At 45.9% G+C, this 20631-nt stretch overlaps 1 protein-coding gene across 4 annotated transcripts in view; it reads left to right on the forward strand.

Annotated features, from left to right (window-relative positions):
- Positions 1–20631, forward strand: part of CHD8 (chromodomain helicase DNA binding protein 8) — a 63849-nt gene that overhangs the window by 36409 nt on the left and 6809 nt on the right. For 3 of the 4 annotated variants that reach the window (XM_083471076.1, XM_083471077.1, XM_083471078.1), the window contains 17 exons: positions 690–903; positions 1614–1809; positions 3438–3605; positions 4700–4879; positions 5465–5575; positions 8522–8733; positions 10078–10277; positions 10621–10822; positions 12020–12109; positions 12846–12949; positions 13942–14056; positions 14262–14337; positions 15146–15200; positions 15341–15536; positions 16522–16730; positions 17733–18320; positions 19193–19341. In XM_083471076.1, coding sequence (XP_083327202.1) covers positions 690–903; positions 1614–1809; positions 3438–3605; positions 4700–4879; positions 5465–5575; positions 8522–8733; positions 10078–10277; positions 10621–10822; positions 12020–12109; positions 12846–12949; positions 13942–14056; positions 14262–14337; positions 15146–15200; positions 15341–15536; positions 16522–16730; positions 17733–18320; positions 19193–19341 — 3065 coding nt within the window. The remainder of the gene's footprint in view (positions 1–689; positions 904–1613; positions 1810–3437; positions 3606–4699; positions 4880–5464; positions 5576–8521; positions 8734–10077; positions 10278–10620; positions 10823–12019; positions 12110–12845; positions 12950–13941; positions 14057–14261; positions 14338–15145; positions 15201–15340; positions 15537–16521; positions 16731–17732; positions 18321–19192; positions 19342–20631) is intronic. The other variant, XM_083471079.1, reaches the window with a different exon arrangement.

Raw genomic sequence — 20631 nt, forward strand, 5'->3', positions numbered from 1 at the left:
AAGGTACGACTGTACAGTTTTACAATGACATATCCAACATACAACATAAAGACCAGACTTCAGAGAATCTCCCGGGCTTCCCTCCTCCCCTTTGCGGGACCTATTGTTAGTCATTTCCTCCTGCATCTTTTATCATAATCCAAATCTTTTACATCTCCGTTATATCCAAAATTCACCATTAAACTACAGGTGTTACTCCAATCCTACTAACAATTTTAACTGTTTACAATGGTTTTTAAGATAAATTATAAATTTCCCCCATTCTTTATTAGAATTTGGGTCTTCCAGATTTCTGATTCTTCCGGTCGTTTTTGCTGTTTTGTCATAATCCATCAACTTAATCTGCCATTATTCTCTGGTCTGGACTTTATCTTCTTTACATCTCTGGTCCAATAACATCCGAGCACCTGTGGTCGCATACATAAATGATGTATTCATCAACGGCAAGTTAGCCGGGTGGGCAGGAGGGGGGTGGAGATCATTTCAGAGACAGAATTTCTGATATGTTGGATCAGTAGAAATAGGGCAGGGCTGGTTTTTAAAAGCAGGTCTCTAGTTCTCATTACATTGGGGGAGTGGTTTTCGGTATAGTTTCAGTGCTTTCAGGCTCTTTGCCTTTTGGCTTCAGGGACCCTGTGAGTCTATTCTGACATGCCCTCTCTCTTGCTCTGCCCCCTCTGCCGAATCAGGTGCCGAGGAGAAGATCCTGACTGAGTTCCGGGATTCCTGCCACCACCACCTGCCCCATGATTTCCCCTTGCAGGCCATGGTGCGCTCCTCTGGGAAACTGGTGCTGATTGATAAGCTGCTCCCCAAGTTGAAGGCCGGCGGGCACAAGGTGCTGATCTTCTCTCAAATGGTCCGTTGCCTCGACATCCTGGAGGACTACCTCATCCAGAAGAGGTGAGGGCTTGTGCCAAGAAGAGACCTGGGAAACTAGGGTTCAAATCAAAGTACAATGATATTTGGAACACACTTAAATGTCATTTATAAATAACCCTATATGTATTTGGATAACATTAACACACACACATATCTATATATTGGATAAGCATGTATGAAATTGTAGTTCTTTGCATGTGTAGTGATATATTATACTTTCCCCCCAGTCACTGACTCATAGTCTTATCCGAAAGGGGAGCGGGGAAAGTCATGTACAGTGGAACCTCGGTTGTTGAACCCTTCAGAATCCGAACAATTCGGAACCCAAACGTCAACAACCCGGAAGTGAATGCTTCCGTTTTTGAACGATTTTCAGAAGCTGAATGGCTTCCGAGTTGCGTTTTTCAATTTTCCCCCCCATTGACTTTTCAGCCAGCAGATTGATCCTCAGTTTTCAAACATTTCGGAAGCCAAATGGTCTTCCAGAACAGATTAAGTTCAAAAACCAAGGTTCCACTGTATTTGCACATTCTTGTCTTCAGCCCACTGGGGGTGGCAAATTCAAGACACACATACCAGCCTGGCTTTGCGGCATGCCATGCTTAGGACCATTAGCCTCTTGCCTTCCTGCCGGGGGGTTCTTAACTCTTGTGACTCCCTGTGGCACCTGTATGGGGTGCCACCTCTCGTTCAGCCTTCGTGTTCCCTAATTACCTTGCCCCTCCACGCAGGTATCTCTACGAGCGCATCGACGGGCGAGTGCGGGGGAACTTGCGGCAGGCGGCCATCGATCGCTTCAGCAAGCCTGACTCGGATCGCTTCGTTTTCCTGCTCTGCACACGGGCAGGAGGGCTGGGCATCAACCTGACGGCCGCCGACACTTGCATCATCTTTGATTCGGATTGGAACCCCCAGAACGACCTGCAGGTACAGCAAGCGGGGACACCTTCAGGGTGGGAAGAGCCAGTCTTCTGCCAAGGGGGGTGTTGTCCACAGACAAAGCTCTGAAGTCTGCTGAGTGAAAACATGTATTACCCACCCCCTTTGCCTACCAAGTAACTTCAGGCCCACCTTTTTTCTCTTATGGCCTAACCTAATTTGCAAGTTTGTTGTAAAAATCAGATGGGATCACCTTATGCATGCCATCCTGGGCAAGACAGGACAGGCTACAACTGTGATGGATAGATTATAGAATTGTAGAGTTGGAAGGGACAACAAGGTTCATCTAGTTCAGGGGTCAGCAACCTATTTCAGCTGTGAGCTGGTCCACTGTCCCTCAGACCATTTGGGGGGCCGAACTATATTTTGAAAAAAAATATGAACAAATTCCTATGCCCCACAAATAATCCAGAGATGCATTTTAAATAAAAGGACACATTCTACTCATGTAAAAACATGTTGATTCCCGAATCGTCCGCGGGCCGGATTGAGAAGGCGATTCGGCCACATCCGGCCCCCAGGCCTTAGGTTGCCTACCTCTGATCTAGTCCAACCCCCTGCAATACATGAATCCGCTGCACCAACGTAGGGCTCAAACCCATGACTTTGAGATTAAGAGTTTCATACTCTGCCTATTGAGCAATACACAGATACTGAGCAGTACACAAACACACCCTTTCCTCCTTGTATCCAAGCATTGGGACATGGGTGGCGCTGTGGTCTAAACCACTGAGCCCCCTGGGCTTGCCATTCGGAAGGTTGGCACTTTGAATCGCCACAATGGAGTGAGCTCCCATTGCTCTGTCCCAGCTCCTGCCAACCTTGCAGTTCAAAAGCATGCCAGTGCAAGCAGATAAATAGGTACTGCTGCGGTGGGAAGGTAAACAGCGTTTCTGTGTGCTCTGGTTTCCATCAAGGTGTTCCATTGCGCCAGAAACGGTTTAGTCATGCTGTTCGCATGACCTGGAAAGCTGTCTGTGGACAAACACCAGCTCCATTGTCCTGAAAGCGAGATGAGCGCCGCAACCCCAAAGTTGCCTTTGACTGGGCTTAAATGTCCAGGGGTCCTTTACCTGTATCCAAGCTACCTCTTTGTGTCATAATTTGGCACCTATCCCCTTTCCCCAAGAATCCCTTCCATTTGTCTCCCATCCAGACGTGGTTTTAGAAATGGGAGATCTTTGGGCATTCTAGGACCTTTCTGTTACCGGATGGTAGTACTAGCGTAAAACGGAATGTTATTCCAGGGCGGGTTGCAAAGGCAGTAGCATTGTAGTAATTTGTTTTATGATGTGTTATGATGTTACATTATGACTTGCAATTTTACTTTTTATTAAAAGAGGTCAGAAATGGAATTATGAAAATAACACTATATATGTATGTATGCCTACTTTTTCCATAAATGTAAAATCAATCTTTATAATTGCAGTGAATATTAATTACTGCCTCCCAAGGGCCTAAACTTTAACTCTCCTTGCTCCTGTTTCTGGCCACTAAGAGGAGCGTTCTTTTGAAGAAAACCACAATTTTCTCTGTCCCAAGAGGGGTCTGTGCAGTGGGTGTATCTCTCACATGCTCAGTTGCCTTCTCCTGCTCTTGTCTCCTCTTCCTTCCAGGCCCAGGCACGCTGCCACCGTATCGGGCAGAGCAAGGCAGTGAAGGTCTACCGCCTCATCACCCGCAACTCCTACGAGCGAGAGATGTTTGACAAAGCCAGCCTCAAGCTGGGGCTGGACAAGGCCGTCCTGCAGTCCATGAGCGGGAGAGAGGGCAGCATCGCTGGGGTAAATAATGTCGGTGACAATGGGTGGAGAGGCAGTCATGGGTGAACTTGCAAATGTGGAGATTTGCAGATCTAGGCTGAAGTTTCTCTAGGAATGTGTGTCCAATTGGGAGCCTTCCCCCTGCCCACCTTCCTCCCCTCCCACCCCGAAGAAGCATCTATTCTAGCTACTTGCATCACACTGCTTTTTTCCAATATAGTTTTTATTGAATTTCCTGTTTTTTACAAACTGACTTCAACTGTTTAGTTGCATTGTTTCATGTACTGACTTCCCACCTCCACAGTGTTTTTATTCAAACTCTTTTCTTCTGCATTATATATCAGATTCTTGTCTATTACCAAAATCCCCCCACTCATCCCCTTTATCATTTTTATCCTGCTGCTGCTATCTCAAATTCTGCCTGCGATTTCATTTGTTCCAGGTGCTTTTCCAAATAGTCCAAAAAAGGCCTCCATTCATTGTATAAAAAGTTTGTCACTTTGATCTCTTAATATTGCTGTCAGCTTTTGCATTTCCGCGTAGTCCATAACTTTTAAAAGCCATTCCTCCTTTGTTGGAAACTTATTTCCAGTATCAAAAATGTCCATATTCTGCTCTGGCGTCTTTGCATAATATAATTTTGTGTATTTCTTCATTCAGTCATAAACATTCATGTACACCATCCTCTGATTTAAAAAAGAAAAACCCATTGCACGTTTGCAATATAAGAAAATATCAAAAGCGGTACGCAGTTTACAGCATTTGCATCCCATTCTTCAGCCAGAAAGGCTTTCAAAGCACTTTGCGTACAATAAAGCAAAACCTTTGCTACCCGTAGGCTTATTGTCTTAAAGGCACGGCACACAGGGAAAAGGGGAGAGGACGGCAAGGCGGGGTTCAACCTCAGACTCCAATTCTTGAAGTTACATAGTGGTTCTTAATCTTAACCAGCCGGAACAGAAATTTTTCAGGGGAAGGTGTCTCCTCCTTATTTGAGTTGAGCTTTTCCGCAGAGCCTGATAGAATGATTCCTGCTTCCATTCCAAAGCAGGTCAGAGAAGATGGTCTTCTAATCTCCCCGCCCCCCTTGTCATTGCCTCCTGTTCCCCTCTCAGATCCAGCAGTTTTCAAAGAAGGAGATCGAAGACCTGCTGCGGAAGGGAGCCTATGCTGCCATCATGGAAGAGGACGACGAGGGCTCCAAGTTCTGCGAAGAGGACATTGACCAGATTCTGCTGCGGCGGACGACCACTATCACCATTGAGAGCGAAGGGAAGGGCTCCACCTTCGCCAAGGTAATTGCTCTTTAGCTACCTCCTCCTTTTGAGGTTAGGGGAATTGGAGATTGATGGAGGGGAGGCTTTGCTGAAGGAAGTGAACAGGAAAGCGTGTGCAGAGGGCCAGAACAAACTGCACCAGTTGCTGGAAACCACTGGAGGGGAAAGGGCACATCATCCTCATCATCATCATCATAATTTGCTTGTTTGTACTCAGATTCTTCTTGCTTGTGGGTATCTGGCTGGCCACTTTTGAGAACAGGGTCTGAACTTAATAATCTGATCCAGGAGGCTCTTAATTTTTTACATTGTGTGTTCCTGGCTGACTCACTCCTACCCAAGCCATGAAGTATAGAAACCCATTTGTTTTGTTTTAAAACTAAACCAAACCTGCCGGGTTCCATAGTAGAGATGTTATGCTCACTAAGGGTACATGTCATGTTACAGTAGGATAGCCAACCCTACCCCCATAAATCCTTTTTAAAAAATATTCTCCTCTCAACTGGAATCTAATTGTTGACTTAACAAATGTAACTTTCTGTATGGAAGAAATAAAAATATATTAGTCTTGTTTTTAAATATATATATGTTCTCCTCTCCCAGGCGAGCTTTGTGGCCTCAGAAAATAGGACGGACATCGCCTTGGACGACCCCAACTTCTGGCAGAAGTGGGCCAAGAAGGCAGACTTGGACCTGGATATGCTCAACAGCAAGGTGTGTTGAGGAATGGGCTTGGGAGGGGAAGGAGCCTGCCCCCATCATCAATTCAGGCTTTGATTGGCCGCATTAGTAACATGAGGACTTCACGAGACACTTCATATTCTGAGGCATGGTGTACTTTTTTTATTAAAAAAAGTGAGTTGTATTTCCTTCCCCAACCCTCAGCCTGTCTTAAATTATTATTATTATTATTATTATTATTATTATTATTATTATTATTATTATTATTAATAAAATCAATATTAATAATTATAATAATTAATTATCAATAATTATATAATAATAATAATATAATACCCAATAATAATAATAATAATAACATAACACTCAAACCTGAATATCAAAATATAAAACCATAAAATGCATAATCAAAATAAAAACAACCCAATAACCCACCACCCCCAAAAACCCATATTTTAAAGGGCGCAGGATCCTCACAACATTTAAAGGAAGACAATTCACAAACCTGGACCGGAGCCACTCATTAGAAAGAACATGATCTTTCTAATTCCCGGTCAGCGCCATCGGCAATGGCGGAATTCCTCTGATTCAGAGGAACCCACTCCGCTAAAATCGGGTCTTGCCGCCGCGGCGAAGGCGGAGACCCTCTAAAAATCCCAGGCGGAAGAAGCCTGGGAACGTGGGATTCGGCTCACACCAAGAGCGTCCCCCCTACTCACAGGGAAACCCCTTTTCGGGGGTTCCGAAGTGACGTGGGGTGAGTGACGCGGTGTTCGAATCGACTGCTATTTTTGCGGAGTGAAGCCGCACAGCCGTTGTCTGAGAGGGCTGACTTTTTTCTGTGGACATTCGGATTTCAAACAACAACCCGTGAGTAGTACGGAAATTGGATTTTTAAAATATTTTTTAAATTTGGCACTGATCTGGGAAGGTCCAAACAGGAAGTCCGCCTCCCCTTTCTGTAAACAATCTAAAGCAAAGAACCTCCAACTAAGGTCGTGGAGAGTTTTATTTTTATTTTTTTTCTTCTGTAAAAGACTTTAATTCTACTGATTGAGATTATAAGAAATTTTATTTGGAAGCAGGGGAGCCTGCAGGAGAAGAACTAAATTTGGGAATTGATGTGCCACCCCCCCCCCCCAGACCCGGGAGTGGTCCGTGAGAGCCCGTTGATGAGGAATTGAACAATTAGCTGTCAAGATACAAAAAGAGGACTTGGTTTTTATTGTCTACATTTGCTACAAGCTTATGTTTAAAAAGAAGGAAGGACTGTTACAATCTAACGGATGGGACTTTTGGGTCTGTGCTGAGAGGAGTAAAAAGAAACTTAAATCCCCCTAGAGGGAACTTTGGGTCAATGCATTAAGAACCAGCTGAGAAACTGTTTTTTGACCTTGATACGCTTAAGAATGGCACTCAGAAAGGAAATTCAGTTTGAACTGAATAGGACATTTTTTCTCTTGGGAAAGTTGCAAGGTCAAATAAGTGTTTTGACTACAAATGTTACAACTTTGAACACAAGAGTGAGTACCAGCAATGAACTTGATAAGAACTCGGCGCAGGAATTTTATTTAACTGAACAAACAGGGAAATTAGAGAAGGGGAATAATGTTGTCTTTGAAGAGAAGAAAGGGGGAGCCGTAACCCTGCAGAGCCGAAAGGTGAGCTGCAATTCGAGGCCTGACATGATGGTAATAAGGAGAAATAAATTTTCGAAGATGGAAGCCTGGCTTGAATTGGAAAGTGAAAGATGGAGAGATCCCCTTATGTGGAGATCAGATGACCCTTGGATTATAAATCTGATTCAGGTGGAAGTTGGAGTTACGGGGACATTTGGATTGGAAAGGAGAATGAAACAAGATTTGGAATATCCTATAGGCCTTACCTTCAAGTACGGAGGTTTGGCTGGAAGGAACGTGGATGCTGTTGAGTTGGAGCATCCCCGAGATTTGGGTTTCAATATCAAAGACTATCAAAAAGACTGGCAGAGGAGTCATGAGAGAGATTTAAGAGCCTCTGATTGATGGTTTTTTGATGGTTTTTTTGAGATTGATGGATTTATGTTGAGGACTGAAACCGGGAAGGGGGTGTGGGTGGAATAAAAATTGGGAACTTAAAGTGCATATAATATAAGTTGCTTTTTTGTTTTATTTGTATAAGAGTTGGGAAATTCGTGGAAGGGATTTTTTTTTCCGACCTTAGGGAAATGTTTTAAGAATAAGTATTGATATATAGGTTTAGATGAGAGTTAAGATCGGATAAAGTAAAAGTAAAAGTGGCTTTTAAAAATATTGTAAAATTAAGGATTTTGTTGATAAGATGTTTGAAAAAGAAATTTATGTGGTATTGGTAAAAAGATATAAAGGATTAAGTAAAAATGAATTGATGAAAGAGAGAATGCAAAGCTACAGTATTTTAAAATAAATTATTAAGATAAAAATTAGGTTGGAAGGATTTGCTAAAACAACAATTTAAATTAGAATACAAAAATGGGAGGTGTGAGGAGGTCAAGGAAATAAGTAAAGGAAGAAAGTTATGTAAAGGTTTGATTTGTTTCTTTTTCCCTTTTTCTTTTTCTGGAATGTTTGTATTTTTTCTGTCCTTTTTAAAATTTCTTTTTTTTTTCTTTGTTCTTATTGTAACTTTTAAAATCTTGAATAAATATTATTTTCAAAAAAAAAGACCATGATCTCACAAAGGTCTGCAGCAATATTTATTGGCAACCAAATTGGGCCAGGTGCCTTTTTGATAAAAAGGCAAAAATAGCTTTGAAATAAGAGTGGGAGAAATTAGCATTAGTTATTGAACAGATGTAATGAAATAAATGCTCCCTGCTGCCTCCACAATAAAAGAAGGCGGTCCAGCCTTCACATATCTTGATGAAGGCAGGGGGTGGTTTTACTTTTGGGCATTGCCTTGTGGGAGGGGTTGGTGCTTTGCTAGACCAACCTAAGGCCTTGTCCTTTCTCCCCTCCGCAGAACAACCTGGTGATTGACACCCCCCGTGTGCGCAAGCAGACGCGCCACTTCAGCACCCTGAAGGATGACGACCTGGTGGAGTTCTCCGACCTGGAGAGCGACGACGATGACCGGCCGCGCTCGCGACGCCACGACCGCCACCACCACCCGCTCCACCACTCCTACGGGCGCACGGACTGCTTCCAGGTGGAGAAACAACTGCTAGTCTATGGGTATGTGGCACGGGGAAGATTTTGTTGGTTGTGGGTGCAAACTCACCAGCATACGGGCAATGTTGTTTCTGGGGCTTGCAGAGCAGGTGGACTCTTTTATAAATCCGCTTTAGAAGCAGCGATCGGCTTACAACACAGGGCAGTTCTCTGCGTGCTTACTCAGGAGTAAGTGCCGCTGTGTTCTATAGGAATTAATCTCCGGTCAGCATGCTTAGGTTTGCAGTTCCTGGCGAGCAAGGGAACTCTTCCTTCCTTCCTTTCTCTCTCTCTCTCTCTCTCTCTCTCTCCACCCCCCCTATTTTTTAAAAATTTTATTTATACTTTTCAAGTTTATACATTTCACTAGTTTTGTACATTTCACTAATTTTACAATCATTTCAACATTTCAAAACGTGACTGCCTTCTCCCTCTTCCTGCGGTTCCTTAAATTCATTATTAATATCCTCTGCATATCCAAATTAACTTAATTTGCTCATTTATTCATCTATTTTAAATATATACTCTTATAAAACTGCAGGTTATTACAATAATCCTGCCAGTGATCTTATCTGTTTACAATTCATCTGTAAATATTCAATAACCCATTTCCATTCTTTTATAAAAAGTTTATTATCTTGGTTTCTTTTTCTTCTGGTAAGTTTCTCTATTTCTGTGTATTCCATAAGTTTTTCTTCCAGTAGCACCTTAAAGACCAACTAAGTTAGTTCTTGGTATGAGCTTTCGTGTGCATGCACACGAAAGCTCATACCAAGAACTAACTTAGTTGGTCTTTAAGGTGCTACTGGAAGGAATTTTTTTATTTTGACTATGGCAGACCAACACGGCTACCTATCTGTAACTGGAACCATAAGTTTTTGTATCCCTTCTTCCTTTGCTGGGGCTTCTGCTTCTTTCCATTTTGGGGCAAGTAGCATTCTTGCCTCTGTACTAGCATACATGAATAAGTTTCTATACATTTTAGGTAGTTCTATCCCTATAATTCCCAAAAGAAAAGCTTCTGGGTTGTTGTTGTTTTACAAAGGTTATTTTAAACACCCTTTTCATTTCATTATGTATCATTTCCCAGTAAGCTTTAACCTTACTACAAGACCACCACATATGATAAAAAAGAGCCTTCTTTCTCTTTACATTTCCAACACTTATGTGATTTAGTTTTCATATAATTTTCACTTAGGCTGTAACATGCTGTAAATTTTATATCCATATTCCACAATCGTTTCCATGTGTATATTATGCCAATATCTATTGCCCAATGTATCATTGAGGATTTTACTTGCTCATCCTTAGTCTTGACAAAAGACAAAGCAAGGGAACGGCTCTGACTTTGCCAATCTTTCCTGACAGCTGGGGCCGCTGGCGGGAAATCCTGTCGCATGGGCGGTTCAAGAGACGCATGTCTGAGCGGGACGTGGAGACCATCTGCCGGGCCATCCTCGTCTACTGCCTGATGCACTACCGGGGCGACGAGAACATCAAGGGGTTCATCTGGGATCTCATCAGCCCGGTTGAGAACGGCAAAGCCAAGGAACTTCAGAACCACTCCGGTAAGCCTCCCTTAATTTCTCTCTCCGTTGTCGTGAAGGGCTTGGCCAAGCTGGGCCTGCCATTTTACATTGCCGCTGTCTTGGGATATCGCAAGATGTGGGTTGTTCGGGCGAGGGGGGGAAGCAAATTCAAGCATGTTGGCAAATTCAAGATGGCGGGACTCTTGGGGAGGGGGGATATGGATGGCTTTGCGGGAGTCAGGGAGGTTCTTTCTGTCTCTTAAACTTCTGCTTGGGTGGCAGTGTGCATGGGTTCTTTTTTGAAATATGTTTGAGCTCAAGATACGATGGAAAATCTGGGGTGACCCTAATCCCTATTGCACTGGTTCCATGTTATACCTAGAGAGCCATGCCCCTGCTCTGAGCTCACTTCCTGTTCCTCGGGCAGGCCTGTCCATCCCAGTCCCACGAGGCCGCAAAGGGAAGAAGGTCAAGTCCCAGACCACTTTCGACCTCCAGAAAGCCGAATGGATCCGCAAGTACAACCCCGACACCCTCTTCCAGGATGAGGGCTACAAGAAGCACCTTAAGCACCAATGCAACAAGTAAGGATGGGATGCGATGCAAAGGGGTCTTGTTTTGACACACCAGTGCAGCTAGAGAGAGCAGGTCCCTTTCCCCACTTTAACTCTCAAACCCATTCCAACTGTTCCTTCGGAATAGAGAGAAGCCCCATCACAGCGCCACTGTGGTAGAGAAATAGTTGCAGGTACTTTGCTCCCATCCCCAAAGCTATAGCTTTGCAAACTGCTTGGTTTCTCAGGGCGTGGCCGGCTGCAGTCCATCCCAAAAACCACAATTGCATACAGTCGTATCTTGGAAATCGAACGGAATCCGTTCCAGAAGTCCGTTCGACTTCCAAAACGTTTGAAAACCAAATCGCGGCTTCTGATTGGCTGCAGGAAGCTCCTGCAGCCAATCTGAAGCCACAGAAGCCCCATCGGACGTTCGGCTTCCAAAAGAACGTTCGCAAACCAGAACACTCACTTCTGGGGTTGCGGTGTTCGGCAGCCAAAACGTCCGAGTTCCAGGGCGTTCGGGATCCAAGGTACGACCGTAGATCTAAGTTGGTGTGGAGAGTGGTAACATGACGTGATTTCTCAGGGGTTGCTCCCCTCTAGGGAAAGTGCACCTGGTGCCTTCGCAATCAGCTTTTAGGTGGCAGCCTAAGACATTCCTGTTTCCCCAGACTTTTGCTGGTTAATTTCCACCCTGTTTGCAGTGTCCATCTTTTAATCGTGTGTGTGTAGGATTCGCCCTTTTTATAGCATTGGTTTGATGAGCGCTTTTAGTAAATAGTTCCACTATATTGTATTTCTTCCTTGCTTTCATTTTTGAATGTGAGTTTGGTATACTTTTATGGCTCTGCTAGGCACTTTCAGACTTTTTTTCTGAGGAAGACGATGAATAAATCTAATGAGTATTAGTGGTAGTGCTGTCCCCATTGCCCTTTCTCTTCTGATTTTTTTTTTTCTGCCTGCAGAAAGAAAAATGTCAAATGAGATAGCTTACGATTTTTCTCCAATCTTCAGCATGTGTATTCCTCCTCCCTGCCACCAGACTGCAATCCATATGTGTTCAGACTTGAACAACAACAAAAAAAGATTATCACTGTCCTCTTCCAGTTCCCTAGGAGAGAGATAACAAGGGCAGAGTCTTTGATATTGTCAGGTGTAGCTAGCAAAGGGTGCACAGTTCTTTCCTCCATCTTTCCCCACTTAAAGTCCTTGTTCTCTCCCCAGAGTTCTCCTACGTGTCCGTATGCTGTATTACCTGCGCCAGGAGGTGATTGGGGACCAAGCCGAGAAAGTTTTGGCAGGCACTATTTCCAGGTAATATTTCATTTATTTATAAGTTGCATTTGGGGGGGGGGTATTTTTTAAAAGCCTGCCTTTCCTCTTAAGCAGCTTTTAGAGTTGCCTGCATGTGTCTTCCCCAACTTCGTCACACAGCAGCTCTGCGAGGCAGGTCAGGCTGAAAGATGATCCCCTAGTGAGTTTCGTGGCTGAAACTCATCCCTGAAATGGGAGCTGTAGCTTCCTAGCATCCTTGTTTACAGATAGGAGTTTAAGCAGATAAGAAGAAGAATAGAATTGTAGAGCTGGAAGAGGGACCCCAAGGGTCATCTAGTCCAACCCCCTGCAATGCAGGAATCTTTTGCCCAACTTGAGGCTTGAACCCATGACCATCTAGTTCAGCATCTCATTCTTCCAGTCACCAACCATGGGAAGCCTACAAGCAACAAACTGAGTGCAAAAGCACTCTCTCTTGTGATTCCCATTGTGATAGCTATTGATAGCCTTACCCTCCATGAATTTACCTGTAAAAACAAAATGTCACGTCCCTCTTAAAGCCAATGCTTTTATGTTCACTATTCCGGGACTGATCACATCCACCCCACTTCCTGTTCTCTATGACCTTCTAATTGCATCTGTTCCCATAGAACATTATACTTCCGTGAACTCCACTGCCTCTGACGCTTTGTTTTCTCTCTCTCGTGTTTTTTTCTCTTCCTCTTCCCTCCTGCCTTTGCTGCACCCCCTTCCCAAATGTTGTTTGATCCTGCAGTGAAATCGACATGTGGTTCCCACTGGTGGACCAAGCAGAGGTCCCTACAGCCTGGTGGGATACAGAAGCTGACAAGTCCTTGCTCCTTGGGGTCTTCAAACATGGTAGGTGCTGCTGCAGTACCATTCTGGGGAAGGAATCTGAGGTCACATCCTGTTTTGAGCAGCGCTTACAGTAGCATACGAAGGCTGCCTTGTCAAGACGATAGGTTCATTTAGATCAGTATAGTTGAAACAGCCCTACCTGGAGATGGCAGGAATTGAACAGGTGCTCTACCACTAAACTATAGCTCTCATTTATTTAGATGTTTGGGTTAGGATTATGCTCTACAGTTCTGCTACAGCCCTTCCTGTTCAGTGTCTTGCCTGATAGCAGGTTAATTCCCAGCTTTTTCACCCCCTCCATTAAAATTCCATAGGCCACGTCCTTCCTTTCAAAGTTGGTGTGTGGCATTTGTTTTTCATTTTTATTAATTTTCAAAAAAGAAAAGGTTATGCAAGATTCTGCAAATCCAAACAAGATCAGTTGACAATATGCATTGATATATCACTGTCAAACAGAGACATGAAATAACACCGAAATAAACAAACCACAGGTATGTGAACTCATGGAAGGTAGCGACTGGAACTATTCATAACATAGACATGACGGTTAAACATGGCAAGGTTACAAAACATGGACCCTATTATACCAAGGGAAAGTAATTCAATGTTTATGGAGTGATGAGCAAGTGCTGTACGACTTGAGAACCATTAGGTTGGGTAGGGAGTTGTACATTTGGTTCCCTTCCAATTCTTCGATTCTATGATCATACGGGAAACTCTCAACATTAGTGATACTTGGAGGAGATCCATCAAAATAATTGCACGTTTAAAGTACTGTATTTTTCTGTCTATAAGATGCCCCCATGTGTAAGACGCCCCCTAATTTTTGACATTATTTTTTAGGGAAAAAGCCTAGTCTTATACACGGGGAAATGCTTTATTTAATATGATTAAATAAAGATGACAGTATAGAATCGAAGGTCCGTGGATCTTCTCTGAGATTGGGTGCAGGCAAACCCCGAAATCTCTCATCCCTCTGGCACTCCTTTCAGGCTACGAGAAGTACAACACCATGCGAGCGGATCCTGCGCTCTGCTTCCTGGAGAAGGCTGGTCGCCCTGACGAAAAGGCCATCGCTGCCGAGCATCGCCTGGATGTGGGAGAGGGGTGAGTAGCTGGTGCGTGGGGAGAGGGGGCCTGAAGAAGCACACCTGTGATGACTTGCCATGCTAATACCGAGGCACTGGGTGTCAGTGAGTTCAGCTTGCTTCTCGCAGGAAGTCCTGAGGTGTGTCTGTATGAAGGGGATTGGAGGAGAGCTGAGATTGAAGCGGAAATGACGAACCAGTTCTCTCCCTTCTTTTGCTGGCAGGGTCGATTTCGACAAGGACTGCGAGGACCCGGAGTACAAACCAGTGGGAGGCCCCGCCAAGGAGCCAGATGATGAGGTGAGATCCTGAGCCAGCGCAGTACGGGAGCCAAAAACGTTGCCCCATGTCGCCCCCTTCGCCTGGTTCCCAGCTTCTCGCAAAGGCTCTGAGCTCTACAGCCCCGTTAGTCTTAAACTGGTGGTGGTGGCTGCCTTTTTCTCCCAGAGGGGAAGTGGGAAGAGTGACACTCTGCCCCACTTCTTCTTTCAGCTCTATGTGCTTTTCAAGGCTCAAATTAACTCTACTGGGTCCTTTTGAAAAAGGAAGTGCATTTCTGGGTTCACTTTCTTCTCCTTTGGGGAGGAGAGGAATGACCAGCGGTGTTGGTGTTCAAAAATCTCAATGTGCCCACAGACTTAAAAAAGTAAAAAGAAATCTATTCCCCCCCCATGTATATTTTATAGATATTAAGCTAATATTAAGTTATTGGTTACATGTATTATACACCCAATGCGCCTAATGGCAATAAAATCCAGAATAAAAATTTAAAAGATTACAAACAAGTAAGCAATATGACCACAAAATCAGATAAGAGCAGGAGAAAATGGCAGCAAAATTAAATTGGAAATACTGGTTCGAATGCAGAATACCACATGCCAAACAAATCAGCCCAGTAGGTCAGACATTAAAATGAAACAGATTTTGCCTGTTGATTGAAGGCCACCAAGAATTTGTATTAGGAGCTTGATTTTTAAAAAGGGATATATATTTTTAGGGGGGGTCTCTTTTTCATTTTGGTGGTATGTTCTGAGTGTGGCCCCTCTATGGTTGGAGTATCTAGTCAGAATAATTGCCCTTATTTCTGACACCAGTCTCTCTGCCGCAGGGTGACCCACTGATGATGATGGATGAGGAAATATCTGTGGTGGACGGTGAAGAAGGTAAATACTTGCTGGCTGAAAGTGCTTGTCAAAGGAGGCGATGGAAACAATACTTTTCTGGGAGGGGTACTAGCTGTGTGTCGGTTGTGTTGCCAAGGGGGACAGGAATCGCCGTGACGCAGCTTGCGCCTTCCCTTCAGGTCAGCCGGGGAACCTGTTCTGGCCCCCAGCCTCGGCCATCACGGCTCGCTTGCGAAGGCTGATCACCGCCTTCCAGAGGAGCTACAAACGCGAGCAGCTCAAGATGGAGGCGGCGGAACGAGGGGACCGGCGGCGACGACGCTGTGAGGCCGCATTCAAGCTGAAGGAGATGGTGCGGCGAGAGAAGCAACAGAGGTAAAAGCTCGGGGCTTGGCTGCGAGGCCGTCGAGGGGCACGTCTTCACAGTAGCCTGGGCTGAGGTGACCCCCAGTTCCGGAGCCAGAAATGCACAGGACCCCTGAAACAGGCGTAGCGTTACTTTATGAAGACGATGGGGGCATTCTGTTTAGTAGGACTGCCACACCCAATTAAGTAAATCTTAAGGTTCAGTGCTAAGCACATATACCAAGGAGTAGGTTCCATTGAGTTGGTTGGGACTTGCTTCTGAATAATCATGTTTAGGGTTACCCCGCTAGAGAGTCGGTCGGTTGGATGGATGGATTTGCATATAAGTAAAAAAATAAAAATCAGAATCAGGCGGTATGCCTTTGGGTTATATTCTTGGCCAGGGAAACCCTACTCGTGAGTAGACCTACTGAACATCTATTAATTTTAATTGGTCAACTCTGAGTAGGATTAACCTTGGCTATAACCCTTTACTTTTTATCCTGCTTTTTAGGGTGCCAATCCTTCCAAGGCAACAAGAAAAAAGACATGAAACAATAAAAAAGTTTTAAAAATACCAAATCCACCCATTGTTATTTTTCTTTCTTTAAAAAACCTCAAGCATGCAGTAGGATGAACTGTTGAAAACCATCAGGGATTATCCATAAAAAGAATATTCAGTAAAAATACTAGAAGAGAGAGACATTTTCAGTGGCCTTTGTCAAAATGGGGAGAGCATGAGGGCAGAATGGAACTCACAGGATGGGAGTTCTAAAAGTGTGAGATCACCAATGGGCATTTTTTGGGGGGGCGGGAATACCTGTCCCTGGTACCTGCCAGTGTGGTCTGATCTTCCTGATTGGTGAACCAGGAAGTGGTTGCTTAGCCCCGCCCCTGCATCAGCCAGCCATTGGCTTAGGAGGGGGGTGGAGACTTGGGATCGGTTTGGTTGGGGGTTCTCCTACGGAGACATCTAGCGGGTTTGCTCTTCCCCAACCCTGCCTCTCCTCCAAAGGTGGACACGCCGAGAGCAATCCGACTTCTACCGCGTCGTCTCCACGTTCGGGGTGGAGTACGACCCAGACACCATGCGCTTCCACTGGGGCCGCTTCCGGGCCATGGCCCGGCTGGAGAAGAAGACGGACGAGAGCCTCGCCAAGTATTTCCACGGCTTCGTGGCCATGTGCCGGCAAGTGTGCCGGCTGCCTCCCGCAGCAAGCGATGGTTAGTACCTGGGGGCCACGGTGGGTGGGAAGTGGCCAACCCTCCGCATTGGCCATTGACCAGGCTGCCCAAGCCTGATGGGAGTTGGAGTTCCAAAGACACCCAGAGGGCACAAGGTTGAGATGTAAACTATAGAGGGGCTGGTCCAATCAGAGTTCGATCTGCCTTCCTTGCCACCTCTTGGCCTACAGGAATGTGCAGTTGTTTCTGTGGATGGTGAGTGGGAGGTCAGCCGTGGTTATAGTCTCTTCTCTCTTCCAGCTCCTTCAAATCATAGTCCTTGCCTGTTTGTGTTGCTTACCCACCTCCATCCCCAACCTGGGCTTCCATAGCAACATTGGAAACTGTCTTACACCGAGTCAGATCAGTATTGTTGGTACTCAGTGGCCTGGCTCCCTAGGATTTAAGGCAGCCCTACCTGGAGAAGCCAGGGATTGTACCTGGGCCCTTCATGCGAGGCAGATGCTCTCCTGCTGAGCTGCAGGCACTTCTGGCATGCTACTCTCTGGACTCAGCTGACCACCCCTCCTTTTTTCCTTTCCCCTTTTGAGTTTTCACCTACAGTGGTACCTTGGTTCCCAAACTCAATCCGTTCTGGAAGTCCGTTTGTCTTTCAAAACTTTCGCATACCAAGGCGTGGCTTCTGATTGGCCCCGGAAACAATGCCAACAGCCGAAACAGACGTTCGGCTTCCAAAAAAGGTTCGCACACTTCCGGGTTTGCGACATACGGGAGCTGATTTGTCCGGGAGCCAAGCTGTTCAGGAACCAAGGTACCACTGTATTTGGAGAAGAAAATACAGCAGTAAATGCCAATGTCTTGAATTGCGAGGTGTATAAAACAAAAAGGTTAAATCTCAATTCCCTTGGTTTCTTAGCACCATACATAAAATACGATAAAATGAAGTCATGTAATCCCTACTTTAGCATGAGCTGGAGGGAGCATCCGTCCATGTGCCTCCCTCTTGTTAAGTAACACATCCTTCCCCCTTCTCCCTCCCAGAGTCTCCAGACCCGACACTGTTCATTGAGCCCATCACGGAGGAGAGGGCCTCGCGCACCCTGTACCGCATTGACCTCCTGCGGCGCCTGCGGGAGCAAGTCCTGTGCCACCCGCTCTTGGAAGAGCGCCTCGCCCTCTGCCAGCCTCCGGGCCCCGAGATGCCTCCCTGGTGGCAATGCGGGCGCCACGACGGAGAGTTGCTGCGTGGCGTGGCCCGCCATGGCCTCAGCCAGACCGACGCTACCATCATGCCGGACCCGGACTTCTCCTTCTTGGCCGCTCGACTCAACCACATGCACAGTCGGGCGGGGAGCACAGGGACGCTGCCACCGCCACCCCCGCCGCCTCCTCCGCCACAGCCTTTGGGGCTGCCTCTTTCTGGGGCTGCCGTGGTGACAGCGGCCGCTCCTCCTGCCCCCCTGCTCTTGCCGCCGCCCTTGCATGAGCTCCCAACTCCGCGACAGCAGCCCACAGCCCTCCCCATTAAAGTTGAATCGGTGGACGACTCGGACTCAGAGTTGGACCTCAGCAAGATCTCCGCTTCTTCGTCTTGCTCTTCTACTTCGGGGTGCTCCGATGATAGCGACGGTGAGGAATTTTCCCAAGGGGTTTTCTGCCCCCCTTCTCCTCTGACCTCTCCACTGGAATATGTGAATCCCCACCTGTTCTTCCATTGTGGAAATCCAGATGGGTGTACAGAAGGGTCCCTAGTGGTCTCCTGTTTAGGCACAGACTCAGATGAGCGAAGGTGGCTTCTTATTTGCGCTCAGACCCATGCCCTTTCAGAAACGATTGCACGCCACAGTCGCCCTGCATGCGTCCTTCCTGGGGCGTTACGGCGTGTCGGATTTTCCTACTCTCAAATTTCCAAAACGAGGGGTGCTAAAAATCGGGAAACACAACTTGGGTATTCAAAATATATTTTGGTTAAATGAAGGTAATTTAGTTTTGCTTGGTAAGTAAAACGTGTGTGAATCATTACAAATGATTGCCAAGTACTTGCAGTTTACAATATTAAAATTATTTTTATTATCACCTGAGATCTTCAGAAGGTCAAATAAACATTCTTTGGTTTTTCAAAAGCAGTTTTATGTGCTTCTTCATCAAATGCAGGCATACCAAGCTAAACGTTGTCCAGTCACAAAAATAATAGCAGATTTGAATTCCCCACACCCCAAAACATATTTGAAAGAGCGCTCGCTGAGGAAATGTGCAAAGGTTAGGTTTATCCCCCTAAAATGGCATGCCTTGCTAGGGGGTGGCCCCATGCTTTTTCATTCCAGCTATTGCACTGTCTCCTCTAGGTAAAGTGCGTTCGCATCTTCAGGCAGCACAAAAAAAGCCCCTCAACCAGGCTTTGTGTAGGTTGTCATCTCTGCCTGTTTTCACTATGTGTTTCTCCACGGCGGCACCTCTCAGGCTCTTTCTCTCCCCCCCCCCCCGGTCTTCTTCCCTGCCAGGCGAAGAGGCCTCTTGTGGCGGGAAGCTGTTTGAGGAGGAAGAGTCGTCGCTTCTCTCTCTGCCCACCTCCCACGAGGGCAACTCCCCACAGCCCAGCGCCTCTGACCTGCTGTTGCAGGAGCGCCAGCGGGCCCACGAGTGGCCAAAGGTAACAGGTTGAGCAGAGGGAGGTGGTTTGTGGCTCTGTAAGTTGTGCTGGAGTGGGGGACAAGCTCCATCTAAGTGCATCCCGAATTGGATCGCCAGGGGTCCAGGGAATCTCAGGCCGAAGAGCCAAGCTGTACTGCACTCCAGGCCCCTCTTCTCTGGCCCATAGGGACTCTTCCCCAGCTCACATTCTCTTTTAAGTGTCTTTTCCCTGGCTGGAATGTGTCTTTGGACGCTAGCAACGTTTCCCTGCTTGCCTGGCTGAAAAAATCAGAGTGTGGGGGGGGGAGGTGAGGGGGTGTAGGAACTAGCATGGGCTAGTCCAACTCCCTGAAATGCAAGAATATGCCGCTGTCCCGCGTGGGGATTGAACCTACAACCTTGGTGTTACCAGCACCACACACTAACCAACTGAACTATCCGGTCCTGGCCGTTCCCATGCCTTTTTTTTAGGCTATTGGAAGTGGACCAGTCAGTGGAAGAGTATCTAACTGAATGCTCATCTTTTTCAGTGGTTCCCAGTTCAAAGCACTGGCATTTGTCCTTTTAAAACCTTATGCCAAGGAGTGGGGAACCTTTTGTCCTCCCAGATGTTGCTAAACTACAACTCCCATCAGCCCCAAGAAGCATGGCCAGGGGCCCAGAGAGTGTAGTTCAGCAACATCTGGCAGGCTAAAGATTCCCCACATTTGTCCTACACGACTTAGGGTCAGGGTACCAAAAGGAACACACTGTCCCAGCTTGTCCATGTGAATGAAGGAGAAAACTCAAAAGCTGCATTTTCTCAAAGACTCCATTTTCTTGGTAGTTTTTATCTTAGTATAACTGTGTGAACTTCCACTAACCCTTCCCCGTGGGGAGGGGGGACTCAGTTTAAAGATAATAACCATAGCAACCAGTACTCTGGCGCCCTGGAGGAATGCAAGAACTCAGCTAGGCATTGCAGTTACATTTAATCTTAAACTATTGAATAAGGGTGGACTGAACAATGTAGACAGCTAATGAATGAAGATGTTGATGAATGCATGCTTACTAAAGAGTTATTCTTAATTGTCCTTAAGTTCAGTAATATATTATTAAAATGTGAAAGTTGGGGAGCGCGATTCAGAGGAGCGAAAAGATTGCCGATTGTCTTAGATTTGTTGAAATGGGTTATAACTGCTATAGAATGCATTCTTGTGACCAGACTTGTACAAGAGTGCTGCTTATTTGTACGCCGTTGCAGTTGTCTTCTCATTTTTCAGGAAACTGTCCCTGCGTCCGCTTGTAGCAACAAAGGCCTAGTTTTCAC

This window comes from Podarcis liolepis, assembly GCF_965112155.1.
Source record: "Podarcis liolepis genome assembly, chromosome: 13".
NCBI lineage: Eukaryota > Metazoa > Chordata > Lepidosauria > Squamata > Lacertidae > Podarcis > Podarcis liolepis.